The 26,154-nt window shown below is 38.8% G+C and overlaps 2 protein-coding genes across 6 annotated transcripts in view; one reads left to right on the forward strand and one right to left on the reverse strand.

Annotated features, from left to right (window-relative positions):
* Positions 1-4,034, forward strand: part of PAM (peptidylglycine alpha-amidating monooxygenase) — a 98,751-nt gene extending 94,717 nt beyond the window's left edge. For 3 of the 4 annotated variants that reach the window (XM_085298761.1, XM_085298760.1, XM_085298763.1), the window contains 3 exons: positions 828-1,025; positions 2,595-2,651; positions 3,200-4,034. In XM_085298761.1, the coding sequence (XP_085154887.1) occupies positions 828-1,025; positions 2,595-2,651; positions 3,200-3,384 (440 nt within the window). In that variant the 3' untranslated portion in view covers positions 3,385-4,034. Of the gene's footprint in view, positions 1-827; positions 1,026-2,594; positions 2,652-3,162 lie in introns of all 4 variants that reach the window. The other variant, XM_085298762.1, reaches the window with a different exon arrangement.
* Positions 4,035-10,695: 6,661 nt separating this feature from the next.
* GIN1 (gypsy retrotransposon integrase 1) lies at positions 10,696-22,275 on the reverse strand. Of its 2 annotated transcripts, none has more exons than XM_085298764.1 (7): positions 22,133-22,275; positions 20,989-21,182; positions 19,218-19,523; positions 18,356-18,544; positions 18,080-18,247; positions 17,315-17,603; positions 10,696-14,144 (listed from the first exon to the last, which is right to left on the reverse strand). In XM_085298764.1, exons 1-7 carry the CDS (start codon positions 22,269-22,271, stop codon positions 13,846-13,848), a joined length of 1,584 nt encoding a protein of 527 aa, XP_085154890.1. In that variant the 5' UTR covers positions 22,272-22,275; the 3' UTR covers positions 10,696-13,845. The 2 variants fall into 2 exon arrangements, with proteins under 2 accessions (XP_085154890.1, XP_085154891.1); XM_085298765.1 differs by having other exon boundaries at positions 14,035-14,144; positions 17,307-17,603.
* Positions 22,276-26,154: the final 3,879 nt, after the last annotated feature.

A 26,154-nucleotide genomic window follows, 5' to 3' on the forward strand; every position in this document is an offset into this window, starting at 1 on the left:
TAAAGAGATCTAAATTGCCAAATGCAAACATATAGTAGGATAATGTAGACTGACAGTATAAAACAGTGAAAATCTTACTACCAAAAATATTATGCTTGTATTTCATCTCTATTGGTACATCAGTCTTCCTGAAGCACTCGGAAGAGAAGTATTACAGCATCAATGGTATGAGAAATCTGGGGATAGATTAATGCATTTGAGCTTTCTTTAGCTCAAATATACCATGCTACCTGACACTTCTCATATGGTACTATTGCATTATTCATATAACATTGGAAAAAATTTGTAAATAGCCATCTTTGAAACTGCCTAGGGTACAGGAGTTAACATAGTCAGGAATCACTGGATGCAGTTTTCAAAAACTCTTAGGACTTCAAGAGCCGAAGTTCTTTCGTGAGATATAGTAGTTCTGAAGGTCACAAATCGATTTGAAAGAACTATAAATGCCTTTTTGTTTGTGATAATACAACATACTGGATTTTTATATTTCTTGTGGCAGTATTATCGAAAGGGGATATTTAATGGATATTAAATCATACACCTATTTGCAAAAATGATTTTTTTTCCCTTGGGATTTGCCCATATTTTAAATGATAGCTCCTCATTAGAGGAGAGGAAAGGGCATCTTTGCTAGGAAGTGGTATCATTCAGACTCTCTGCCTTACTTTGGGGATAACGTCAGCAAGAATTAAAACTGTCTCCTTAAATGTTTGTCTTTTGTTTCCTTGTTATTCATGTTATCCTGGCATGTCCTTTTCTTTAATGCCGTGCTCTGTGTTGCTTGATGCATAAGGGTTGCTTATTGAATTTTTTTCTTTTTTTATCAGAAACAATTATAAAAACCAGACTGAAAAACAACCCAGAATCAACAGAGCCTCTAAAAAAGGAGGAAAAACAGCATTTGATCCGACAAGCCAGCACTGGAGTTTCCTTTGTTCTTATTACGACTCTTCTAATTATCCCTGTCCTCGTCCTGCTGGCAATTTTATTATTTATTCGGTGGAGGAAGACAACAGTGTATGGAGGTAAGCATGAGTAACTCTAGAGAGTTTATTATTCCAGTTCTATACATCACTGAGCACTAAGGGACAAAGGTATGGAGAGAGAGAGGCCTATGGTCTGTTTACCCTGCGATGCAGTAACTGTGGCACTGCATGCAAATTAAGACTCAGCATGCATAAAGCAACTGCATTCCTGTGTGCCTTTATCACTGTACCTCAAGCCACCACCTTTTCAGAACTTGTACCTATATTTTCCTTTAATTGGTAAAAATAATGAGTATCTTGGTAACAACTACAGTATAGCCATATTATTGTCTAAAGCATTCATTTTAACACTCAGAGCATAGTCTGATTTTTTACTTTGTGATCTTTAAATCATGAAGAGCAACGAACCGTACTGATTGGGTACTATTCAAGGTATAAACGAAAGATGAACTGTTAAAATTTCTGAAGGAATGTAAATGATTGTTCACTATTATSTTGTGCATTTTGTGAGTCAAGCATGTTTCCGTTATGTGCATACATCCATTGCTGTGACAGCTTTAGTTAAGAGTAACAGTGCTAAGTATGTAAAGTTGTCCTTAGTTCATATCATAATACAATAATACACTTTTTGAGAAATTGGTAGACTGTGGTAGGACTTTGGTCATTGCACTTGTTGTTCTGTATGGCATAACTAGCTTTATCAGGTATTCTCAAGAAGGGAAGAAAATGGATGTGGAATACACAAATAACATAGTTTCATCAATATCATAGGCTGGGACATAATATAAAAGAGCAGGTAATTCAACCTTAATRTTATTGTGTAACTGAACTTGATGTGTTTTATCTGAAGGTTTAATTGTAGTTTCCTGCTTCTTCATGTTTAAACATGTTTAGCATCAAATATGCTAACACTCTGAACTATTGCAGTACTGTAACTCATAGTTAGGGTCTAAAATAGCATCTTTGCATTCCGCTTTGATTCATGCAGTGCCTGAACTTTCTGTGTGAAAGAGCATAATATAGTTACATTGGTAAAAGTAAACTCCTTGCACAGACCAATGGAAACTGAATATAGAAAAAGATAGTTTGGTCATGGCATTTTATTTTCCTTCAGATGAAGCATGGGAGGAGTTACCAAGATGGGGGAAACTTTGTCTGGTTTTTGGTTTTGGTTGGTTGGAGTTTTTTTGCTTGTGTTTCTTTTTTTTTTTGCGGTATGTTTGGGGGGTGGGTGGTGTTCTCAGAAGGATAACTGCAGTTTTCAAATGTCAAGCTCTGTTTTGCAGTGTGCTGGAAAGTAGTTGTCCACGATAAGTGACAAGGTTCTTGTTCTCCCCATAAAGTCTTCATAGTAACATATGTGAACGGTTGAAAAAGTGACATTCTCAGAAATAACTTACATGTGAATCTTCTCAATGGCTGAAGCAGCATAAACTTGAACATTCATAGTACAATTTTTTTTGTTAGGAATCATAATTACACCTTAGCAGAGAAGCTGGAAAGTAACAATTTTATTTTTTTAGAACTGCTGATTTGTGTGTCTGTGTTTTGTATCAGAAAATACAGTTAATGATTTTAAACTTATTCTTAATCTCCCTTATTTTTCAGCTGATGCGGAACACAAACTTGATTCAAGCTCAGGTAGAATTTTAGGCAGACTTAGAGGTAAGCAACATTCAAGGCCTTTTAAGAATCCAGTATCTGGAGTTTGTTTCTGTATTTGGCTCTACTYGAATAAGAGATTTGAGATCCGGGAATAAAACCTTCTCCGAGCAAGGAGAGAGGGCAAACCTCAGATACTTCATGAGGAAGTGTCTTTAAYTCTGCCTTTTGTTCATCGACATCTGCCCACCAAAGAGGATGTGTCCCTGCTGGTGAGAGACCAATAGCTGTTACATTATCTGTGRGTCTGGTTAATGAAATGAAAAACTTTGGCATTATGGGCAAACTGAATACAGGTAAACTGGTGGGAATACAAACAGCCTGGGCAAAGGCTTTTGATCAAATCATGGATGCTGAAAAAAAATCCTCTGAAACTTGTACTTCAAAGGTGAATTTCCGTCCTCCAGGGTGAATTTGTGGCTCATACGCTGGCCTTTTAAAACGGTTTGTGGGACACTTAGAATAATCTCCACTATAGTGCTGAATTAATGCATTTTTTTTCCTTCCTGTGCAGCAAGACCAAGCTTATGACAAGTGTATCCTTTCCACAGGGAAAGGTGGTGGTGGCCTTAACCTTGGTAACTTCTTTGCAAGTCACAAAGGCTACAGCAGAAAAGGGTTTGACCGGCTCAGCACTGAAGGAAGTGATCAAGAAAAAGATGATGATGATGATGGCACAGATTCAGAGGAAGAGTATTCAGCACCTCCACCCCCACCAGCACCTTCATCATCCTGAAATCAGCCTTTGAGTTTTCCATTATACAATTCAACCCAGAATGTCAGATTCCTTTTCCCTTAAGCACGTTTAAGATTTTGTGTATTTAATTGTAGACTGTACTAGTCTGTGTGGGGCTGTACACTGGTTCCTTTATTTTTTTGTTTGGTTTGAGTTGTTTTTTGTTTAGGTGGAGGAGTGTATGGAAGTTTCATATCAGTGCCGTTGTTTTTATGTGAACATCCTAATAAAGCAAACAATCTTTTAATTGTAGCACTGATTTAGAGCAGTAGTACTTTCTCATCTCAATTTTGGGACCTTTTCTGTATTTGTAAATAAGTCCCATTATATGCTTTAGCCACATATTTTTCCCATAAGTCTTCAGTTGCCAATTTCTTTTTTGTGCCTTTCCTCTTCAATGTCCTTAACCCGTTGCAGTACAGAGAAAATACAGTGCCACAAGAAAATGAAGCTGCTAAATCTTCTTCTATTTTTTTAAAATCACTAACATTATATTGCATTGAAGGAAAGAAAAAAGTATCTATTTAATTTTTTTCTTCTTCCTGACTTGATGTGTTTCTGGGATGTCTTATTTTTAATGGTATCACTGTTAGAACACTATTTTCAGAAGCTGAATGTAATTTGTGTAATAAAGTGTTCGCAGAGCATTAGCTGTCAGAGTGTACTTTGGAATTTTTGCATACTTTAAGGTTTTTGTATACAACTTTTGTAAAAGTTACACAGACCGCTTAATACAGTGAAAATGTTAATGTCTTCTACCAGCTGATAAAAAGTGCTATTTTGTATGGAAGCTGGAAGATATTTTCCTATGTCACAAGTTTTTTTTTTTAAGCTAGACTAATAATTTCCATACGTGTACAAAATCAAGCTTAAACATTTAAAAAGAAATTTTACTTGTATATTAAAACTGCAGGGTATTTACTTTAATAAAACATGGTCACAGATAAGAGGAAACCTGTGTGTCAAATTACATATGCAAAGCAGTCAGGGTAGGCATCTAATACTACCTGATTTGTAGTACTGGTTTTCCTGTTTTTTCCYGCTTCCTTATTCATTCACACAAGAATCCTCATTTCAGTACCCTGCCAATCTCCGGTTCCATGGGTGGTAAGCGTGAGACCTGCTAGATAATTACRCGGCTGTATGAGTCATCTAATGTGTGGATCATGGTGCGACATCAGCATGATTTATCAGTCTAGTTTGAAGAGCAGAGTTTGATTGATCTGCTTTTAAAGCCTGTATTATGAGCGGTGTATACAGCTGCAATTGCTACAGGGTTTTATGAAGTGATTTTCATTGTTGTCAGTGCAGGTGTTTAACAGGCTATTGCTAGTGTTGAAAGGAGAGCTGGAAAAATAGGTTTGGGGGTTTGTTTTTGGCAGGTGGGCAGTGGGTTTTGGCGGGTGGATTTTTAGGGAAGAAGGGCAGGGATACTAGAGGAAAGGATAAGATTCCTTCTCCAACCAGCAAGATTTTTATAACTCCCCTCTTTGGAACAAAACTTAATCCTTGGCAGGTTGTTATTTCTCAAGAATAGCAAAATCTTCTGGATAGCTTTCTAAAATGCTGGAGTACAGATTCTGTTTCCTGATTTTTTTGTAATTAGCTCATATTCTAAGTTCTTTCCAGCTGATTTATGTTTTTCCTAGGGGTGCAGTGAAAACATCCTGCTTCTGTCTCATTTGTGTGTGTTGGGGGGGGAAGGCAAGTGTTATTTTTAGTTATGGACTTAATTGCCTTGTTAGTTAGGAAGGAAGCTAGGAAGGATCTTTTAAAGCTATCTTTAAAGAGGGAAGCCGCTCTACAGGAAGTTTTCCATGAGACCAGTTAACTTACAGTAAGGAAAGCTGCAGTGTCACWGCTATCGGAGGTGGTGGTGCGGGGCATCGGCTCTGTAGGATCATAGGCTTTTGTCAGACGCGATCAGTGAGGATGGATGTTTCTAGCATTTGAGTAGCTCATGGTCTGTCCATGTGATGTTGGCTGTTCTGCTTCCACTGKACCAGGTCAATGAAGATTAAGGGCAGCTGCCTCCTTCCTCCTTTCCTTGATCCTAGTTTCCACTAAAAATACTGCTCTGCTGATGATAGGAGGAGCTGAACACAGTTTAATTGTAAATACAAGCTAAGACAGACTAATTCAGCATTAATCATGGTCCCTGCTCTCTAGGATTCAGAGGTTGGACTCTGCAAGAAGCCATGGGGAGACAACTGGATTGAGTGGCAACCAACTGCTTTCCAGCAGCAGGCAATGCGCTTCGGTTCCTCCGGAGGAAGGTCGTATGCTCTATTTTCACATGGGTAGGATGGCAGAACACCTGCRCATGCTTGAAGGCACTGAATGTTCTTTATCTCCTACTCTTATCAAAGCTGCATTTTAAAGTATAATCTACCAGTTACTTCATAATGCAATAGAAAATTTGCTGCTTTCTTTTCTTATAGCTCTAATTTTAATAAGCTGGTAGACCATCCTGTATCTCAGCAGGTTATATGCTAATATTGTTATTTACGTATTAAATGTTGAATGSTAGTTATTTGGTGGATTCAGAGCAAATGTATTTTAGTTATAGTAATTTTACCAAAGAAAAACATTTAATTGCCCATTTTAAGATTTAAAAGTCATGACACTAACTTTCAAGGATTGCTAATTAAAAATCTTCTCTCAAGCCTCTATGAGCTGGAAGAAATTAATGAAAATGTYCAGCCTTTACAATAGGGCTTAAAATTAAGCTGATAACATAGCTAAAAATCTTTCCCTTTGGTGGCTGTTATATTGAGCATCTCCCCATTTTGAACGATCTGCCGTACTGGAAGTCTCCCAGGTGGCAGGAAGGTGGCTGCTATCCTTGGTCAGCAGCGACGGGCAGTTCTCAGGAGCTCGCTCTGAAGCAGCTATGTAGGAGGGCAGCCCAAGACAGCTGCCAAACGCCATGAGGGGAACAAACTGAACTCTAACGTGTGCAGGCCTAAGCGAAACTAAGTCATCTGAAGGTGTCCCAATTAAATGAAATTACCGTCCCAATTAAGCAGCTGTCCTTGCCATAAGTATCATTACGTATAAAATGATTCCTTGGGAAGCATCTTGATTAAGTAGAGTTTTCTAATTAAGCGGTGCACTGTAGTAGTTAATGAAGATTTATAGATCAATACAGTAAGTTGCAGCAGTTTTTTGCTTGCCAAAGCTTTATTTACTTGTGTCAGAACTTTTAGGTCAGTTGTGTCTGTCATGCTATAGGGTGTTAGGATTAAGTGTGGGTCACAGTACAGAGCAGGGATTTCTGCCTTGCCATTGAAATACATGTGTGTGAACTATACTACTTGTGTATTAGCAATACAGTTTGGGGGGGGTCACCACGGAGCTACTCAACAGTAACTGTATTTATTTGTACATTAAGACACAGTTCTGACATAGTGTGTTATGACACATTGGACAGTTTGTTTGGATTCTTGTAATTATTATTTGATGCAACCAAAAATGGGGAAATTATTTCTCGATCTAGGTCTTCTAGACTTTGGAGCTGCTCTCCAATTCCTGAGAAAATTTAGTGCAGAGCTAAACATTAGTGACAGAAGAAAAGAGGGGAGCTAACAGCATAGAAGAGGATTTTCAATCTGCAAAGACAGCTACTTAGCCAAGCAAAAACTGTAAACTCCTTGCTCCTGGACACTGTGGATGGAAAACCAAAAGGAGCATCCAGCTGGCTTTGCTACACAAGCATTTGGAGAGGTGTGTGGGAGGAAGGGTGCATGGGAGGCAATCTGGGAGTTGCACTAGAATTTCAATGCTACTGGCCTTGAAGGTACCTTTTCTGAACTACTGCTTTCTTTAGCTCCTTTCTACTAGAGTTTCTTRTTATTTAATTGCACCTGAGGCAGGCCATTCTGCAACCAAAGTTCTGACTGGTTTCATTGTACAACTTCAAAGATGCAGGAGATGTGGGGACAAAACCTAGGGAACTGTGCCAAAGCTATCATTTTGAAGATGCAGTAGAACCTCTTGTTCCTAGCAAATAGTCAGTGATAGCAGTCAAACAAGCYTGTTAATAGGAAATATTGTCAACTAAATCTAAATCTTTTGTTTGAATTAGAATGTAAGAAGAAAAGAGAGGTAGGCAACCCACACTCTTAGCCATAACAGTAAAAGGATAAAGTTGGTACTTTAACAGTCATGTAAATTTAAGAGCATAACCCTTCTCCACTCACTTCAGGTCCRTTCCACAGTGCTTTGATACCCACCACCCATATTTATGATTGTTTTCCTCAGCTGTAGTGTGTCCTAAAACTTCCGTTCAAGAAACAATTATTTGCAATGAAAAGGACTGAATCCCACAACATTGCCATTTTTTCTTGAGGTGGTTGGGTCTCACATTGGACACTGTGCCATGCGTATCAAACTGGAGGAATGTCTTTTCTCCAGGCACCTCTATGTGAGACCTTGCTCAGAGCAACTGAGGTTTAAGTGAGCACTAGCAGGTACCAGGGTGCTAAGGACACTGCAACGCTATAGCCAGTGTCTGGAGCAATCGCCAGTGATGGAGCAAAGTTAYCTAATGCACAGTTTGTTTTTATGTAATTTCCTAAATGATGGGCCAGCCATGCAGCCTTCAAACAGGGCTCTCAGAAATGCATTTATACTCCCATGATTAGCATCTGGTTCCAGTTTCTGTTTTGATGTTTCCCAAACCATCACCGAAGTTTTTACTAATTTCTTCTCTATCTGAAGAAGCAAGCAGCCAACATCACAAAATTGATGGCCAGATGGATGTACTATTTCTGAATGAAATCTACCTGGACATATTATATTTCTCCCTACTTCTCTACATGAAGACATTTTGTTAATTAGTCCTRTTATCTTACAGAGCCGATGCCTTGCACCACCACCTCCGATAGCTGTGACACTGCAGCTCTCCTTACTGTAAGTTAACTTGTTTCATGGAAAACTTCCTGACTTTCCTCTTTAAAGATAGYTTTAAAAGATCCTTCCTAGCTTCCTTCCTGACTAACAGTTAATTAGCTGTTCCCAGATCCTACTGGCAGATCTACCATCAGGAAAGAGAACACTTTGGGTTGTTCTTAACCTGCTGGTATTGGCCATAACCATCCTCCCTCTGCCTCCTTCTTTGTTTCTAAAGAATTTTCCTTCTCTGCTTGCTCTAATCCAACCTGCTGACAAAATCAGAAATGTTTTGAAATGGTCAAATGCAAAAAACTTTGTGTTGGATGATAAGCAGGCTTAAAATAAATGTGCTAAATAAAGATCAGACATTTTTAGTTAACATGCTAAAAATTGCTGAGAACTATATAATGAGTCCCAAAATATTAAAGTACGTTTGTTGAGAATGTTGTTTGCCAAAGAAAGACTTAGGGAAAAACAGCCATTGTGCAGCATTTCCTACAGGTACTGTGTTTTCATGGTCTCCATGGGTGACTCAGTTAGTGCCTGGTGTGCGGAGCAAGCTCCTGCGGGGAGACACTGCCACCCTGTGACCACACTAGCAGGGAAGCAGAAGTGAGGTTTAAGTGCAAGCTGTTTTAGGTACCTGTATAGTAGAAAATCCCTCAAGTTTGTGGATTCAAACATCTGGAAGTTAAGAAACAAAAGGATTAAGTTTACCAGTGTAGTACCGTAACCATCTGCTAAAGTCTGTTCTGTTGTTACTTAGTCCACTCTTCAAGATCTTTAATTTGTTGGTGGTGAGAGATGTCTCTGCACGAACATTCAAAATGCAGTTTATCCASTTGATGGGGTATCCCATCTATTATTTACCATATATCGCTGAAACTCTGCACTATATATAGAACTCATTTTCTTGTGGCCTTTTCTATGCTATGCTGCCAGTTTTGTAGAGTTGTGAGTATTTTATATTTTGCAATATGCCTGGGAACTGACGAGTGCTATTCGCTTTGTACAGAAGAGGGAAGTGAGGCATGAAGAGATTTCAAGTATAAATTGTCGGAAGCATCAACTAACTTGGAGTACTGAGTTTGTGAAATCTGATTTATTCTTTTGAACCCACTTAGTCTTAAATATTACTTCGTATCAGTTGGTTAGAGTGTGATGCTGCTGATGCCAAGGTCGCGGGGTCAATCCCCGTATGGGCTATGCTGAGGGTTGGACTAGATGATCTCCAGAGGTCCCTTCCAACCTTACCAGTCTATGATTCTATGATATGTTCGAGGCAGTTCCTGCCATCAGCTGCAGCTCTGACTACTCCAGTTTTGCTGATCAAAGCTCAGAGATTCAAATCAAACAGTCAGAAAACACCCTTACAATTAACAACTGGTAAGTTATGAAAGGCCTTATCCAAGTGACTTGTGATGCACTGCAAGGAAAATCTGTAGCAGGGCAACATTGCCTGGTAGACTCTGAATGATGTTTTTCCTACAACCTTGAATCTTCCTGGCTTGTTTTTATGGCGTGCCTGTTTCTGCCGTCAACGTGGCAGGCTCCCTGCAGACCCCTTCTTCACTGTACCATGTTGTGGTACAACACGGGCAGCACGGCTGCACCCAACTGCAGCCAGGAGCCCTGTGGGAAGAAAGAAGTGAGAATCTATCCTCAAGGCCTGCAGTAATGCCCATTACRGTGGGACAAATTAATAGGCAGCTTAGGCAACCTGAGTCTGCTGTTCTGTGCTTGCAAATGTAGTATGCATCTCYGTACAAGTACTCAGGAGGAAGGGAGGACTGACTGGGGAATGCATCTCTCAGGATTAACAGCTGCTGAATCAAATGTTTTAAAATTAAGTTACTGTCTAGTTTGCTGCTACCTCTCTAGTTGAGGCTTCCTTTTCAAATTAAAGCTTGTTTGGTACTGTTCTTCTTCCCAAATGTCTGCAGGACCTGAGTATCAAAGTTTCCACAGTAGGCTAGCAGGGGTATTAATATGGGTAGAACAGTGTAATACCCATTKCCCTGAAGACATTGCTAAATCCTGTTTGTTCATATGAGTTTTACCCTTTAATTTAAAACAGCATCTGGTCTCAGTGACTTTTAACAATAATGACATCTCCTTCTGCTGAAATAAGAGACAGGCAGCGTGTGCTCAGGTTAGGCCAACAGATGACAGCTGTTGATGTGCCTTACTGAGTTTCCACTGCCTGGTGGGATTCTAGAAGTTGCATGTTTTATTTTTAGCTAGTCTAATAAATTAATTGAAAGCYTTCACTCCATTTCCAAGAAAGAAAAAAATCCATTATCATTTTGAAAATGCTAAGAAGTTTACTGTGGGAACATGTTTTGATGCTAGATCATTAAAATAATGATCTCTGCTGCAAAAGATGACATTGATATGGACGTTGCACCCAAACAAGTAAATGAAAAAACTCATCTGGTCCTCAACAGTGACATTTCCAGAATATTTGTTAACTGCTTGCTGTGAAAAGCAAATCATGACTCATCACTGTCCTCCAGCAGGGAACATTCAGTTCTATGAGGAAATAGGGAGAAACTTTAAAATATTATAGTTTGCCTAACCTGAAACGCAAAATCACACTAGCACAGAACGGGTAAGCACTACACAAAAGTTCAGAAAGTAGCCAAATAAGAGAGTTGTGTTTTTTACTCCATACTGACCCCATCCTCTCCCCCCAGGGGTTGTACAGAGGCTTTTCACCAGAGGCAAGTGTTTTGGGGGCACGCTTTTCATCTGACTAAGACCTGGTAATACCAGAGAGGTAATACCTTTAGCAAACCCAAGGTAATACCTTTTGCAGAGGTAATACCTCTAGCAAACCCAAAGGGTGAAAGGTATTTCTATGCTGGGAGGTGTAAGTAAACTTGCACTTTTTCTTCCATGCTGTACCTCTTCTCTAAGCAACACACCACAAGGGGGCACAAACTCTACTCTAATTTCCAAAACTTTTTGTTAAGAGAAKTGGTCTTTTGCTGTTGTCCCATCATAAATCAAACCTATACAAACTAGAATAAKACAGGTTTGTCACCAACCGTCATGAGCAGCCACTGAGCAATGCCAAGCTATGGCAAGGGCTTGAGGGGTTCCTGTGAGCTTCCCTGAACACATTGTGCTGCTTGTAACTTCTCAAATTACCTACTGTTGTTTTTTATTTCTTCCACTTTTCCTCCTAGTGGTTTTTGGCATCATTAATTTGAATCCCCTGTATATTATCTTTTATATAAACCTTTTATGTGCATTTAGGTGAACTGAAGAGGTACTAATGCTTGCCTGTTAATGTAGTAGATCACAATTATTAGGAGCCTTAGTGTTACACAGTCTGTTAATTTTTTTCCTATTCCATAGTCAGTTTAGTGTTTCTTTCTCTCTGACAGTGTAGCTGTAAGAAGCACACATCATTTATATTATGTTAGAGCTTCTCCATCCCTCCACCCTGCTCTGCATTACAGTTTCATTGTASTGTGTGTGAATAAGGAAGTGATCAGTTGCAAAAAAAAAAAAACATATGCAGTAGTCTTTTATTGCTCTAACAGAGCTGAAGGGCATCTTGGAGACAGCTCCCTTAAGCTCTATCTGATTTTATCTCTGACTCTGAAAGAACCCACGTTTTAGCTTGAAATGGCCATGCCAGTTTGTGCTAAAGATACACTATTAGACAGTCATGACTAAGAAGTTTTAACAAGTCCAGCCTATCAGAAGATGTCACCTGGGGTAGCAATCCCAATGAAAGAGTTAAAGGTTTATAGGGAGCAGGAGGTTTGGCTCAAAGAATCGGCACCTCTGCTAAGAAGGATTAGGGTAGTAAGATTACCTGCCAGGTCATTACCATGCCCTGTCATTACCATGCCATGTACCTCCTGAGCTTGTGGATCTTGCCACAGCTCCCAAATGGAAGATCTTTAAATCAGTATTCCTGGAGAAAACTATTATCTGATCTCACAGCTCACTACAGAAGAAAATCAAGGTAAGACAGACCATTGTTCACAATTACCAGCTATTTCCTACTTACAAGCATACATTATTTGTCTTTTTCRTTTTAAATATAGTTTAAAAGAATGTTGTTTGATGGAATTTGTTGACAAAAATTGTCTTTTTTTTTTCCTCTAAGTAAGAAATATGTATTTCACCAAGCCCACTTACTTGCTCAACTGCATTAGAAGAATCATTATAAAGACCACTTGCCTCAGAGGAGACTATAGCCTGGGTGGGCAAAAGCATTTTGTATAAAGATGGGCTTTTAAGCTTGAGCATATTTGTCAATGAATAACASAAACCTTGTTCATCTTTGTGTTTGGTGGAGTTGACATATAGCAGGAACCAGTTAGGAGACTTTGCCAACCATCTTTGCTAGATGCATTCTTTCTGAAACACTGTCTCAGTGGGGAAAAAATGCATACGTAGGACTAGACTTTTGGCAGACACAACATACTTTCTTAAGTACTTTTTTCAAAGGCATTTTAGGATGGGATCTGCGAATAGAATGGTAATACTGAGCTCTTTTCTTACACAGGCTTGGCCTATGATAGGCCAAACCATAACACATGTGTGTATAGAAATTCATATCTAAACAGCCTTGAGGACTAAGTCTTTTTAAGATTAACTGAAAATTCTTGCTCTCATCAATTACTGTTCAATTGACTTTAACAGTAGATAAATTTTGCTCTTACTTTGAGATGCAGTCCTCTTAGCAGGAGGGCCAGGCCAATAGTAACTTAGTCAAGGAATTCAGAGAATAAGTAACATCAGCCCTTCACCCTTCCTACAGCACAGTCAGTGGGAGAAGAATTATCCTCCAACTCTGTTGTAGCTTTGTGAAATAACAATAAGGGAAAACAGACTTATGAAGAGAGCACAAGTAAATGCAGAGCACCCTTAAGATTTTGACTTGCTTGAGACACAAAAATTGCTTTCCCTAGTAGAGTTTTGATGAGCAGGGAGCTGCTGCAGGCCTTGCTGTTTCATATGCAGAACATTACCTGTACTTGATTTTGACAGCTTTACTGTTCTGTGAGATCTTGAGGCTGTGGGCTAAACTAGAGAATRAAAGCTGTAAAGGTCAGAGTTTGTAGCTTCTCAGAAAGAACAGGTAACAGATTTATAACAAAAGAAAGGAGGACATGAGCTTCTTTACSTTCCTAGACTGGAGGCAAAATCTGTGTTAAATTGCTTAGATTACATTCATCTCACAATATCTGTGCATGTTAGGAATGAGTCATCTGAGGATGAAAAGGTCATCATCAGAATGAAATGGTGTGATGCATCCTGAGACAATAAACAGTGAGGTTGAGTCACAMTGCTGTTCTGCAAACATACTGTAATTCAACTGCCTGGTGGTAACATGCTTTTTCTAGGCTGTAACCATATTTCTTAAAACACGGTGATTGCTTCTTAATGCCCATAYCAACTAACTACTGGACATCTGCAGTATTCTTAAATACACACAGTAGTGAAGGGAATTTGTCTGAGGAACTTGGAGCTGTTAAAACTGCTTCAGTTTGCCACAAAAATTCAAAGCTGTTTGCCCTGAAATGATGTGCAATTATTTGCCTAAGTATCCTCTATCTTGGTCTGAAGTGTCCAGCAAGGTGAAGGCCACTGGTCTTGATTTGCGTTGTTTGATTCAATGCTATGATCTTTCGTCAGCTCAGACTGATGTTTACACTCCGTTGATTCTTGGTCTTTGCCGGCTGAAGGTGGTATTTGCACAGCAGACGTGCCACCTCTTGCATAGTCACTTATTTCCCCTTCAATAATGGGTTCTTTCTGGCATGGATTATATGATCTTTCAGAAGAGCCAATATAGTCGTGGTCAACAACTATTGCACCTTGTAAGAAGTAATGGTTGTCTGTAAAAGAAAAGTACCTTTTAAAGCAGATGTTTCTAGTTCAGTAAAAGTCATCGATGTGCTTAAGCACAAACAAAATGCTAGTGAGGTGTTAACTTACTTTCAAAGCAATTTCAGTAAGGCAGGAATGTTTGAGTGACAGCACTCTAGTAGATTTCCTAATTTCACTAAGCATCAAATGTTCAGTTACATCTGGTACATCCACAAAATAGTGCTTGCAGTGCTTTTCTTTGCAATGTTAATAAACTAGTTTCAGGTCTATCACAGTCACCTTCTGAACTAATACCTTGAATGAATGGATATGTAGCTGCTTTTATTCTGTGCACCCCACACAGGAAAATGTAGCTACTCCAGACTCCTGCTAGAAAGTCTCAGAGCAACAGTTATTTTTTAGAAATTAAGAAACAAAATTATGAACTGCATGCGTCAACAACACAGTTTTTTTAGAAATTAGAGACAACAATGTTGATTGTTACTGTATAGTACTACTAGGCATTTCTTCTATCTGATAGGTGTTGAAGTGTTTGATTTGTTGCAAGTGAGTTCCAATATAATGAAAATAGTCTGACCTGTCAAATTAGATTGTTAGATAGGTTAAAATTTTCTTCTGTTGGAAGTTGATGTTAGGGCCTGTTTTCTTGCTCACAGGAGGACCATAGGGTAAAATGAGGTATTCTGTTAAATCAGAAGAGCCATTCAGCAGGTATGTACATATAGATATATGGGGCTACAAATTCCTTTGAGATATAGGTTCAAAGAGGTACCTTTGTGGGAGCAGATTCTGCACTTCTCTGGCTATGTTTCTCAATAGATGTGTCCTAAATCTGCCTGTTTGCACTCCTGAAACATTTAAGCACTGACACAGAGTTTAATATTAAACTAACCCACATTCAATCAAGAAAAATACTGCTTCAGACAAATGTGTAAGTGTGATTTAAGGTGTCCTGGAACCTCTGCCTAGCTGTGGAGTTAGCCAGGTAGCAAGCAATCCAGGTTTACCCAGATTCTGAATCTGCAATGCCTATACCAAGAGCTCTGCCAGTACATTGACTCAGGATTCACTTTTAGACTAGGTTATGGAAAAAAAATGCTACTAGTAGCTCTTTCTTACCTTCGAATCAGTCTTTCCTACCTGAAAAATGAGGACGGCATTTTCAGGCTTTGTCTTTATTCAAAAAAGCAAGACACACTTTGAAAGTATGATGTACAGGAGATGTGCTGCTCCAAAACCGCATGTGTAAGCAAAGTACTGACAAGAGCTTTAAATTTGGTAAGGAGAATGCATCTTTTCACATTTATTTCACAGAAAGCACTGCAAGTGTTTTCTTCCCATTCCAGGTTATGCAAAGGGATAGGCAACAGACTGTTAGGCCACAGTAGTCGTTACAGTAAATAAGACAGACAAGGAAAAAAAAAAAATCTACCCTTGCTAATACAGAGAAGTTCTTTATAACAAAGACATGCATCTTTCCTTCTGGAGGAAAAAAGCTGTCATTCACTGCCAGGTTCTCCTTGTCTTATTCAAATGAAATAATGCTTTCTTTCTTGAATTCTGTTATGCCATTTGATAAAGGCTGACAATTACTTCAGCAAAGCTTGGTTTACTTCCTCCACAATTTAAATATGTATGAACATCAATCTAGAATTTTAAGCTTTGTAAATATTTATAATCTATTGAGTTTTCTGCCTGTATCAGACAACTAATCTTTAATCACTTGTTGGGAAAGGGGAAGAAAATGTACATTTACTTACAGCTTCTGCAGTAGATACTAGTGAACATATTAGACTCTAATCCTACAAAAATATCTGGACTAAACTTGTTTATGCTGTGATTCGCATTACTAAAGTCATCATAATAGTTGGAAATTAGAGGTGGTATCTGCACTCACGAAATTATGCACATAACTTTCTCTTTATGGCTCTGTAATTCTATAAAAAACTGAAAACCGGAAAGTGATTGTCTAACAGTAAGAGTGTTGTCCAAAAGAAATGATGTAAAATTGGTGTCTTGGCTGTGTAATCCGTAAYGGAGACTGACAACTGGCAAATATATCAGCTTCTCCTATTAAGTTCCAAAATTAGTTTTAACTTTGCAGATTCCTCAAGTTTTAAGAGATAATGGAAGAGATGACCATTCCAGTGCAAATAATACATTTTCAAGAACTAAAGCTTAACCGCACCTCTCACAGGAGAAAATTGGTCTGCTTTTTTTGCAAGGATCCTAAACCAAGATGTAGTTCATCCTGTGACAGAGGTCTTCCAAACACTGAGCTAATAATTTTTTTCTAAACGTCTGAAGTTACTTAAAAATAGCATTAGTAGAAAAGAAATGGCTGCTATTTTTGGATTTTAAAATTGATTAAATTTTAAATTTWAATTCATTTTGAATTAAAAATATTTTAAATGATTAAAATTTTGATTAAAATTTTGCCACTATTGAAAAAAGGGATAGAATATGTAAGGGAAAGAGTGGCAACTGATTTTACAAGCGTTTGGGAATTTCTAGAAATCCTGCTTCTGAGTATAGTAATTTTATTTACTGCAATAAGAGAAGCATATTTATCTTTTCAGTACCACACTTCAAAATCAACTCTCCCAAAATCAGTTCTCTGAAGCAGTCTTTGTATTTAAAGGTTTTAGAAGGTAGTTTGTTGTCATTTAAAAAAATAAGGGGGGGGATGTAAACATGCACCATCTGCACTTGTCAGACTAAGGGGAAAAAAATAGGTTTCCGCTGCACAAGAAAAAGAAAGGTGAATCCTAACGTTTTTCTCCCACCTACATCAAGCCAGGAAGAGAGAGAACAATCTTTGAGTACAGTTCAGGCTAGCTCTACTTTTAGCATGTTTTTTTTTTTTTTTTTTTTTTTTTTTTTTTTTTTTTTTTTTTTTTNTACCAGCCAGCATGTATAGGGCCAAACCACACAGTAGAGGCAATTTTAATGGCAGCTATTTTTAAAGAGACTTTAAATATGACTCATTAGCTCTGCATAGGTTTCAAGTTAGTCATGCTCGCTGCTCTCCTTATGAGATTACACTATTATCCTGTGTCCTTGTAATTCACACTGGTGAGTGATACTTGTTCATACAAGGTGAAGTACATGATCTCACCTAATACCAAGGMGTGACAGAAAAACTTAAGTGTATATATATTTGTACATACATGCATACCTTTTTCACTGGATGCTCTTATGTACGGCTTAAGGTGAGACATTTTTATGGGTCTTTTCAACCTGGATCCTGTGGCATCTCTTAATATTGCACAGCCATTATCCGTGATATAATCTATAATACAAGGTCCAACCCATTCTGACTGGAAACGACCATCCTTCCACCAGTTTTTTCTTTGTCTGAGGACTTCATGCCCAACTTTAAGGCGAAGGGGATTTAACTGTTTTGGCTTCCTTTTGACAGTAATCTTGTTTCTGATTTTCTGTTCATCTGAAGTGATTTTCACCATCTGCAAGAAGAAACAAAGGAATTCTATTTTCTTTTCCTAAGAGCAGCGATGTATTTTTCTAATATCGAATAATCATGCAGAAGCACATTGGTTATGTGTAATTCATAGCATGTGAAATAGAAAAGCTTTCAAGAAATTGATTTTATCTATCTTCATGTTCTAAATCAACACTCCACAGGCCATGGCTTTAAACTTCCTTTGATACACAGACCTTTAAGCAAAACCTGAACATCCTGGCAAAAGAAGAAAAACTCCTTTTTTTTTTATTATTATTATTATTCTTTTCACATACACATGTGCACATGTACACTGGGATCCAGGGATCACATGGTGAGGAAAAAACCCTCACTCTTCTAAAARGTTTATTTTGCTTTACATTTCAAATTCAATTTTCAAATTTCCATTCAAATTTCAAATCTTTCTCTCTTATGCCTGTTCAGGCTTCTTGCCTATATATTTGAATATATAATATTTACCTGACAGTCTGCGGTTTTCTCTTCCTCCAGTGCTTGATTGGCTTTTTTAGTTGCTTCAAATATTTTGGCAAACATACTGTCTTCCCCTTCCACACACACATTTGTTGASTCAACCACATATGGGTTACGATTAAACATCTGGAAATATGGGGTGCTTTGATCTGGCTCCTATTTAGGCGAGAGCAAAAAAGCAAGCACATTTAGCATATAGCTTTGCAGGTACTTCTGGGGACTTCAATCCCAACTCTCATCAAAAGAGGAAGAGCATTCACATACCGCATTAGTCAAATTAAAAGCATAGGCAATAGCAGATAAATGTTCATCCCAATCATTTGGATGCTCTGTGCAGTATTTGTTTAGGAAAACTTTGATTGTCTTGCCTGTTCTTTCATTTACATCATCTGTGTGAGGATAAGACAATACTATTTGTTTCATTCCAAAGCGTGCAAACAGTTCTTTGTTTATCTTTAAAAAAAGAAGAACATAATTATTGAATGTTTCCTTGTTCTATATCACAGTTCTAGTAAACTAATTCAGTACCATTTTCCACTCCTCTATTGAGATCATGAAGTCTTATATACCTATACTCACAGAAGAGTCCAAATTTAAGAGTGAAAGTATGGCTTAGGAGCCAGCAAGTGWTGGTTTCTAAATAGTTTTGCCACTCAATTTCCTCCATATCATAGTCTCTTCTATTGCTATTTCATCATTATCATTGCTATTTATSAGAGGATTAAGTGTAAAGTTCTTCAGAATCACTATATCTTAGTGTATTTTTGACATCAGTCTGTCTATTACATGGGCCAATGTAATATGAATAGATCAAGTACAGCAAAGTGTTCAAGAGTGAAAGCCTGTGCCAGTTCTACTGAGTGACAAAGCCTGGACTATGGCCTTTGAGAAGTTATTTTGCTTTTATTCTTCATTCAGTGAATAACTCCCTGAGAAATGTTACACAATGTTACAAGTACAAATAATTGATTTGTCATTTTCATGTTGACTTTAATTATTTTTAGAGGAAAGAAAAAGATTCATGTACTGYATTTACAGGTTTTTTTTCCAAGAATGGTCTAAAATGTAATACAAGCAAAACTGTACTTTTTTTGAAAAAAAAGAAATCATCCAAGTAAACACTTACCTGATGAACAAGCTCTTTCCCTTGATCAATAGGCATTTTTTGAGGTGGTCCATATAAGAAAAACACACTTATGATTGCCTTAGCAATTTCAGCTGCTGAAGTATCACACAGTGGCAGGATAACAGTCCATTTTGTGAACAAATCTGTCATAATAATGATGTACCTGTGGCTTCTGTTGGTTGCATTGAAAGGTCCTATTAGGTCTATAGTAACTGCTGCCCAGGGGTCCTCCGCTTTGATAGGGTGTGACTTGGGTGTTGTGATGGTTGTATTCTTTGCCACTTGGCAATGCTGGCAAGCATATACCTAATGCAGAAACCAGGGAAGAAGCTCTCAGTAAAGAGTAATGGTGAGGGTTTAAAACRATCAATAGGATAATAATACAAATCCCCATTATTCCTCTGTAAGTCAAGTCAGACTTGGCTATACCAAACAGATTAATTTTAGCATTTTTTCTTAGAATTATTTTTTACTCTTAGATTTTTTAGTCTCCAGATAAAAACAAACAAACAAACAAACAACAGCAAGAGTCAGGAGAAGGACACACACCAGAGTTTGTAGCTGAACTCTCCTCATTCTGAAAGCACTATGCTCTGTCAAGTCCACAGCRTAGATTTATATCCATTACCATATGTAAATATTAAAGGAATTATACAGCAGTTTGGGATCAGAAGAGGAAAAGTCCAATTCATYCCCCTAGTTTAGTTCTACTGTATATAGAGTGGCTGATAAGCATTTTTGGTATGCACAGAATTGGCGAACCATCTTTAAATACAGGACAGGACCTCTTTGCCCAAGTCTGACCTGAAAGCAAAGATTCACTTTCAGTTCAGGTTACTGTTGCACACAGAATTTAGATTTTCAGGTGATGCACCGTCTGACAGCAACAATAACTTGGCCACAAAGGACAGCCTTTACACACGTTTTGGTCAGGGCTCAGATTCTTCCCAGGGAGTATGTCAATATATCTTTGGATRAAAGAGGAAAAGGAACTGTCCTGAGCAGTGATTTGATATTTCTTTTCCAAATATATTTAATTCAAAGGCACAGACACAGTTTTCATCCTTGTATRTGCCAGCTGCCATTCTGGCCAAGTGTACACACTGGGGATGGTAAACTGCATCCTAACAAAGATAATGTAAGAGGCCATGCAAGAGAAATCCCTCTCAAAGACCAAATGTTCCCTGCACACTGAAGGGCAGTGTGACTCCTCACCATTGGATAGTATATGGCAATATGCAAGGTAAATGGTCAAACAGTAAAAGGAAAAAATAGGAAGCACTKTGAATTGGCAAGACTACCACTTAAAATTTGATTGTAAACCCGGGTTTCCTCATTATCAAGTGGTAAAAGTGCTTGTTGTATCAAAGTCAAACCCACGATATCTGATTCTGTGTATTTATCCATGATTTAGTTTCTAACATACAGCATTTACTTGCTCCTAACTTAAAAACATCTCTTGCTGACTATACATGTTGGCTTGAAACCCTCATGTGGAATATGGTTTTCCAAACCCCTACATGACTCAGTTAAAGCAGGTGAAGTTCAGATTGTTCAAAATGTACAAGTTCTTTTACTCTTAAGTTGTTCTGTTTCCTGATGAAATTTGTGTTCCTAAGTCCCTCAGGAGCTTCTGTAAACAAATGTTAGGTAAAGCATGATTTCAGTATTTTTGTGTCACCCAAAAGRGAGATGAATCTTGTGAAAGAATTGCAAAATGTTTATAACAAAGAATACATTAAAATAATACCCCATAGCTATGAGCCCATACCCACTGTTTGACATCATTTGTTACAGAGGTCCAGTAGTAATTAGATTCCACTAAAGTCAGTGTCCTTGATATGCCGTGATGAGTGCCTGCAGCATTTTCATGGCATTTCTCAAGCACCTTTTTCTTCTCTTCATCTGAAACAATTACCAAGCGCATTTGTTTTCTGTCTTTTCCAACATAGAACAATTTATTTTCTGAAAKGAGAAAGAAAATACCAATAAATTATGTACTAGCACTTAGTCTTTTGTAGTTGTTTAGTTTACTAAAACATTGGGCATGATTCAGTATGGATTTTTAAAAATTTACTATTTTTGTTTTGTGCAAAAATAGCTTCTTTGTTTACAAATATTTTAATTATTTCTTCCCTTGAGCCATTTGTTTACAAGTGTGTTAACCTGGATACAAGGCAATCAAGCTGCCACCAGGGTAAGTCAGAACACAAATTGTGTTCCCACAGGAAATCTCACTGAAACACAAGCTAATGCTGGGGGCGGCGGGAGCAGAGGGAGTAATACGTGTTATAAAATGGAACRTACTGCCTGCCTGGGAGCAACCTCACTTTGTGAGCCAAAGCTTTAATTCCTCCCTGCCTTCCCCTGGTTGAAACTTGGAAGTCTGGCTGGGACCGAAAGAGGGGATCTGGCCACAAAGACTGATGTGCTTCAAACAGTCTTCCTAGGCCTACAACAAAACCGGGAAGGGCAGGGAGGCTCTGAAGTGACGGCAGCACGACAGATGGCAAAGCCATCCCTGCGTTTCCGTCCTGCCACGCACAGAGCGCCCCGGACTGGACCGAACGGTCCTCGCCTATCGCTGCAGATCAGCGCTTCTCTTTTTGAAGTCCCTGAATCACGGATTCCAATTGCTACACGTTGCCCCAGGACCTAAAAGAAGGTTTAGCTTTCAGATGGACACACAAATCCTTTCTGCTAAGGGCTAAACCTGCTAAAACAAGTTGAGCTTCTATTTCTGCAAACATTGTTATAKATTAACAAGGGATAGGCAGGACTGTTTGTTTTATAGAGCATGTGTATGAAGATCAGAGAGTATGCTGCACAGCAAGACATCTTTTTGCTTTTTTTAATATCAGCAAATCTTCACCTAAAAATCTATTTTCYAAAGCAGACTGAGAGAATATTTTTACCTTTGAAAACAAATTTTTTGGCTGCTCTTCTGATCCCACTTCTTTCACTTGATAATGTTGTAGGATGATACTCCCCTGTTCGTTTGTAGTATGCAATCTGTTTCAGGTGGAGCCCACCATTTTTTCCACTCCGGACCATTGCTAACCTGAATAATACGCACGATATTTGTTAGATGAAGCAACTGCCACAGCAGCACATCTTCAKGTTCTACTGGATTCCTTGTAGCTGAAAGAAGCATCCTGATAACATAGCACATTCACTAATCTAATTGAGCTCTCCTTCCCAAAACCCTCAGTCAGCTACATTTTAATCCCATGAATTGCTCCATGTGCTTTTAAGCTTTCTGCGTCTCAGAAGATATTACACCTTCCACTGCAGTGCTCTCGATAACTCCATGCTATCATCAGCGCAGCTGATAAGGAGGATACGGCRCTCTGCCCAACACATGTAGACCGTGGTGCACATCAGGTCAGTCTGGAAGCAAGGCAGTCTTTGGGAAAGACTGCATGTAAGTCACAGGTGAGAAATAAAGGCTATTTAGCCAGTCTAGGTGCAGCACTACACTGATGGAGCCACAGCACTTCCAAAGCCCTGCTGCTCCAGGACCTTTGCACTGTGCTCCACTAAGTGGGACACACGTACCTCGCATGAAGTCCAGGCACAGAGCCAAGCACCACTCGTATTTGCTGAACGCAGACTTCTTTTTTTCTGGCACCCTCTTGTGAAAGCTATGACTTGATATTATTTAGAGCAGTTGAACTAGCACAGACACCCYACCTAATATACCCCTTTTCAAGTCGCAACCTGGAAGCATTCTGCTTTACTCCATTTTTATTGGCCATTATGTCATGCTATTACCCTGTTTTAAATTCACTTCCAAACACATCTTAGATCTGCCACATATAATCAGTCCCTCCAATTGTATACCAACTTGGATTTCTCAACTTACTTATATTTCAGAATTTCTAAGCAAATGAGGCCTCCCACTGTACTCTTCAGAGAGGAAAAAAAGGTACCAGAGAGAAAAWAAATGCTCTTCCTATCTTAAACAGTTGGATAGCCCCCAAATATAGGTGTTCTGGAGATTAGATGTGCCTGAACATACATTCTGACAGGGAAAAAAAAAARAAAAGAAAAAAAAAAAGAAAAGAAAAAACACAAATAGGAGAAAAGTAACTCCCCAGATGGAGACTGCCACAGAAATTTATTCTGTTCATTAATTCRTTTGGCAATTAGATTCTGAAATCCCAAATCAGATTCTGCATTTAAGGTAACAATTAATTGGGCTCACTTCTCTGATTACAATAATAAACTAAAACGTCATTAGTAAAGTACATCGTTGGTGTAGGAAAAGCTTGGGTCTAGACAAAATAGCTTCAGAATAATTACCGATTAATGACAAGCAACAGACAAATATTCATGCAGGCTCCATCGATATGTCACTGATTTTTTTTTTTAATCTGCTTTAGCAGCAATGAACGTGTGGATGTAATGGCAGTTTGATGTTGCTCTAATTGACTCCTGCAAGTGCAAGATCAGGCTTGGAGCCTGACATCTCATAATTTCTTAATGAATGCTGGTAATTCACAGCATTAAGCAAATTTCCCCCTTATCCTTGCAATGTCCCAAAATTAGACAACGTGACAACACGTAGCCTGCTAGAAATAATAATCAGTAYGTTTGCCATGTCTGCTTAAGTGGCATACGATTATAGGGAAGTGGCAGTATCCAGGCACTCTGGAACTCATATCATTTCATTATATGCTGATGCTGTTTGAACACTAAGTGTGTAAAGTTAGGATGTTTGTTTTTCAGCTTACAGCTTCTAACCTGCATTTATGGAACTTGGGGTGAGGATGGAGTAAAGAGCTCTACACCAATTATGACTGCTTGAACATTTACTTTATTTCTCCCGGAGTGGAGGGAAGCGTATTTTCTGCTAGTGTTATTTATACAATATCATATACTAGTAGGGCTAAACATTGCTTTGTTATCAATGTCAAATGCATGCCAGGAACTCCACAGTTCTAGGACAGACAAGACCTTTCCTCCACAGAATATCTAATTTTGCCCAAGTTAGACCTGGCTTTCACAAACAAAGTCTCTTGTCATACAACATTATTTTATTTTTAAGCAAAAGCAACATTCTCATGAACCAGAGAACTGGCACAGATGGGCTTTTTACCACTGCATTCTTCTACACCAGAAGAGAGAGTATTTCTGCACAGGAAAGGGGCAGAGCCAGAAATAATCCTGTTTCTGGTGATCTTGACTGGCACAGTAGCTTCTTAGAAGTTTTTAATCTGGTATTATGAGGGGAAACAATTGGCCAAGTTGCTGATTTGATAACTATCAGCAGGGAAGAAGGTTATGCTACCATGATAAGACTACATATTCTGGTTTTGTAAAGCAGTTGATTAACTATCATTTTGTACAGTAAAAGAATACTGGGGAAGAGCAGTTGAGATATTCTGTACATCAGGGCTGTGCATTCAAGCTTCACTTGGGACTTCTGCAAAAGGCCAGCCCTCAAGTTACCAAAGATGGCTGGAAGCCAGACTTAGCCGTATGTTATCACTGCTTTTCACTGCTTTTCCTGGCTGTAGAACTTTGGGTGTCTTAACCAACAGGATGATGGATTGTTTTGGCCTGATGCAGGCAAGAAAATAAGATGCRCCAGAGCAAAGCAATCTTTATTCTCAGTGTTTTTTACTCATAGTGTATACCTTGCCAGAGCCACGCACGTTCTGCATGTAGTACACGGGTATTGGTTCTAACAAAATGAAGTTGCACAACCATAAGATACATCAGGGCAGGACCACAGAGCTCGTGTTTCACCTAAACGGGGATTCTGCCCTCATTCCAGTTTCCTTTACAGAGAGCTTGGAAGCTATGAAGAAAGAACACGTTATCCATGTACTTTAGTCTATTTAGCAAAAGCCTGATCCAGCAAACTTAAGTGCTTTAATACTCTGCTGGATTGATGCCTGAAACACTAAATGAGTTTCCCACCAGGATATTTCTTATGTCTCTATTGATTTTATATATATATATATATACACATTATATATATATATGTGTGTGTGTGTGTGTGTATGTATATTTCAGATCTTTAAGTATTTTTTGCCTCTTTTTTAAAAGACTTCTGAATTATTTCCCATTTTTATTATTCTAGAATAGACCATTACTTCAGATAAGTCATGTGCTACTGTCAGTAATCACAATCATACCATATAATCAAATAATTTTAATCAAATAATTTTAGAATCAGTAACCAATCCTTCAATGCCTTTAAAGTATGAAAAAGAATACATTGTGTTACAGACAAAAATAGCTGAATAATGAGACAAACTTCTATAYAAGCAGGGCTCTTTTTGCTTTAGTGTCTTAGCAGAAATAGTCATGCCTGCTGACATTTACTTTCCTTTATAATGCCTTCYCCCCSCTTCCCCCCCCCCCTTTTTTTTTTCAAACCACACAACTGCAAATCTCTTTTTAGCCTGGATTTTAAACCCTTCCTCACTCCACAAATTCCTACCAGAGGAATCCCTTAGTCTTGAATGTGTATTTTAAAAAAATCTGGGAAATTTAATAGGGGAGATACGATGCTTCTGTTCCTTACTAGGTTTTATGAGGTGTAGCTGTGCAAAATTTCTGTCATTTCAGGGCTTTTTTTTTTTCTGTTAATATTTTTGTATTTCCACCCCGACCGTTAAACCCCCCGCGGGGCCCGGTCAAGGTGCAAGCTGCCCCGCACACGAGGGTGCCGCCACCCCATAGCGCCGGACCACGCCGAGACCCCACTAACGGCCGCGCCCGCAACCGCCTTCGCCCCGCCCGCAAACGTCAGCGGGGAAGCGGCCTCGCCCCGGCCCTGCCCCGGCGCCCCCAGGACTGCAGCGCCCAGCGTGCACCGCGGCGCCCTGCGCCACCAACCGCAGTCCGCGGGCGAGAGGGCGCGCGCTGACGTGAGGCTCTAGGGCAGCAAGATCTGCGCAGGCGCCCAGCGACACCGCTGCGA

This window comes from Rhea americana, unplaced genomic scaffold, assembly GCF_003343005.1.
Source record: "Rhea americana isolate MKP2758 unplaced genomic scaffold, rheAme1 scaffold_141, whole genome shotgun sequence".
NCBI classification, from domain to species: domain Eukaryota; kingdom Metazoa; phylum Chordata; class Aves; order Rheiformes; family Rheidae; genus Rhea; species Rhea americana.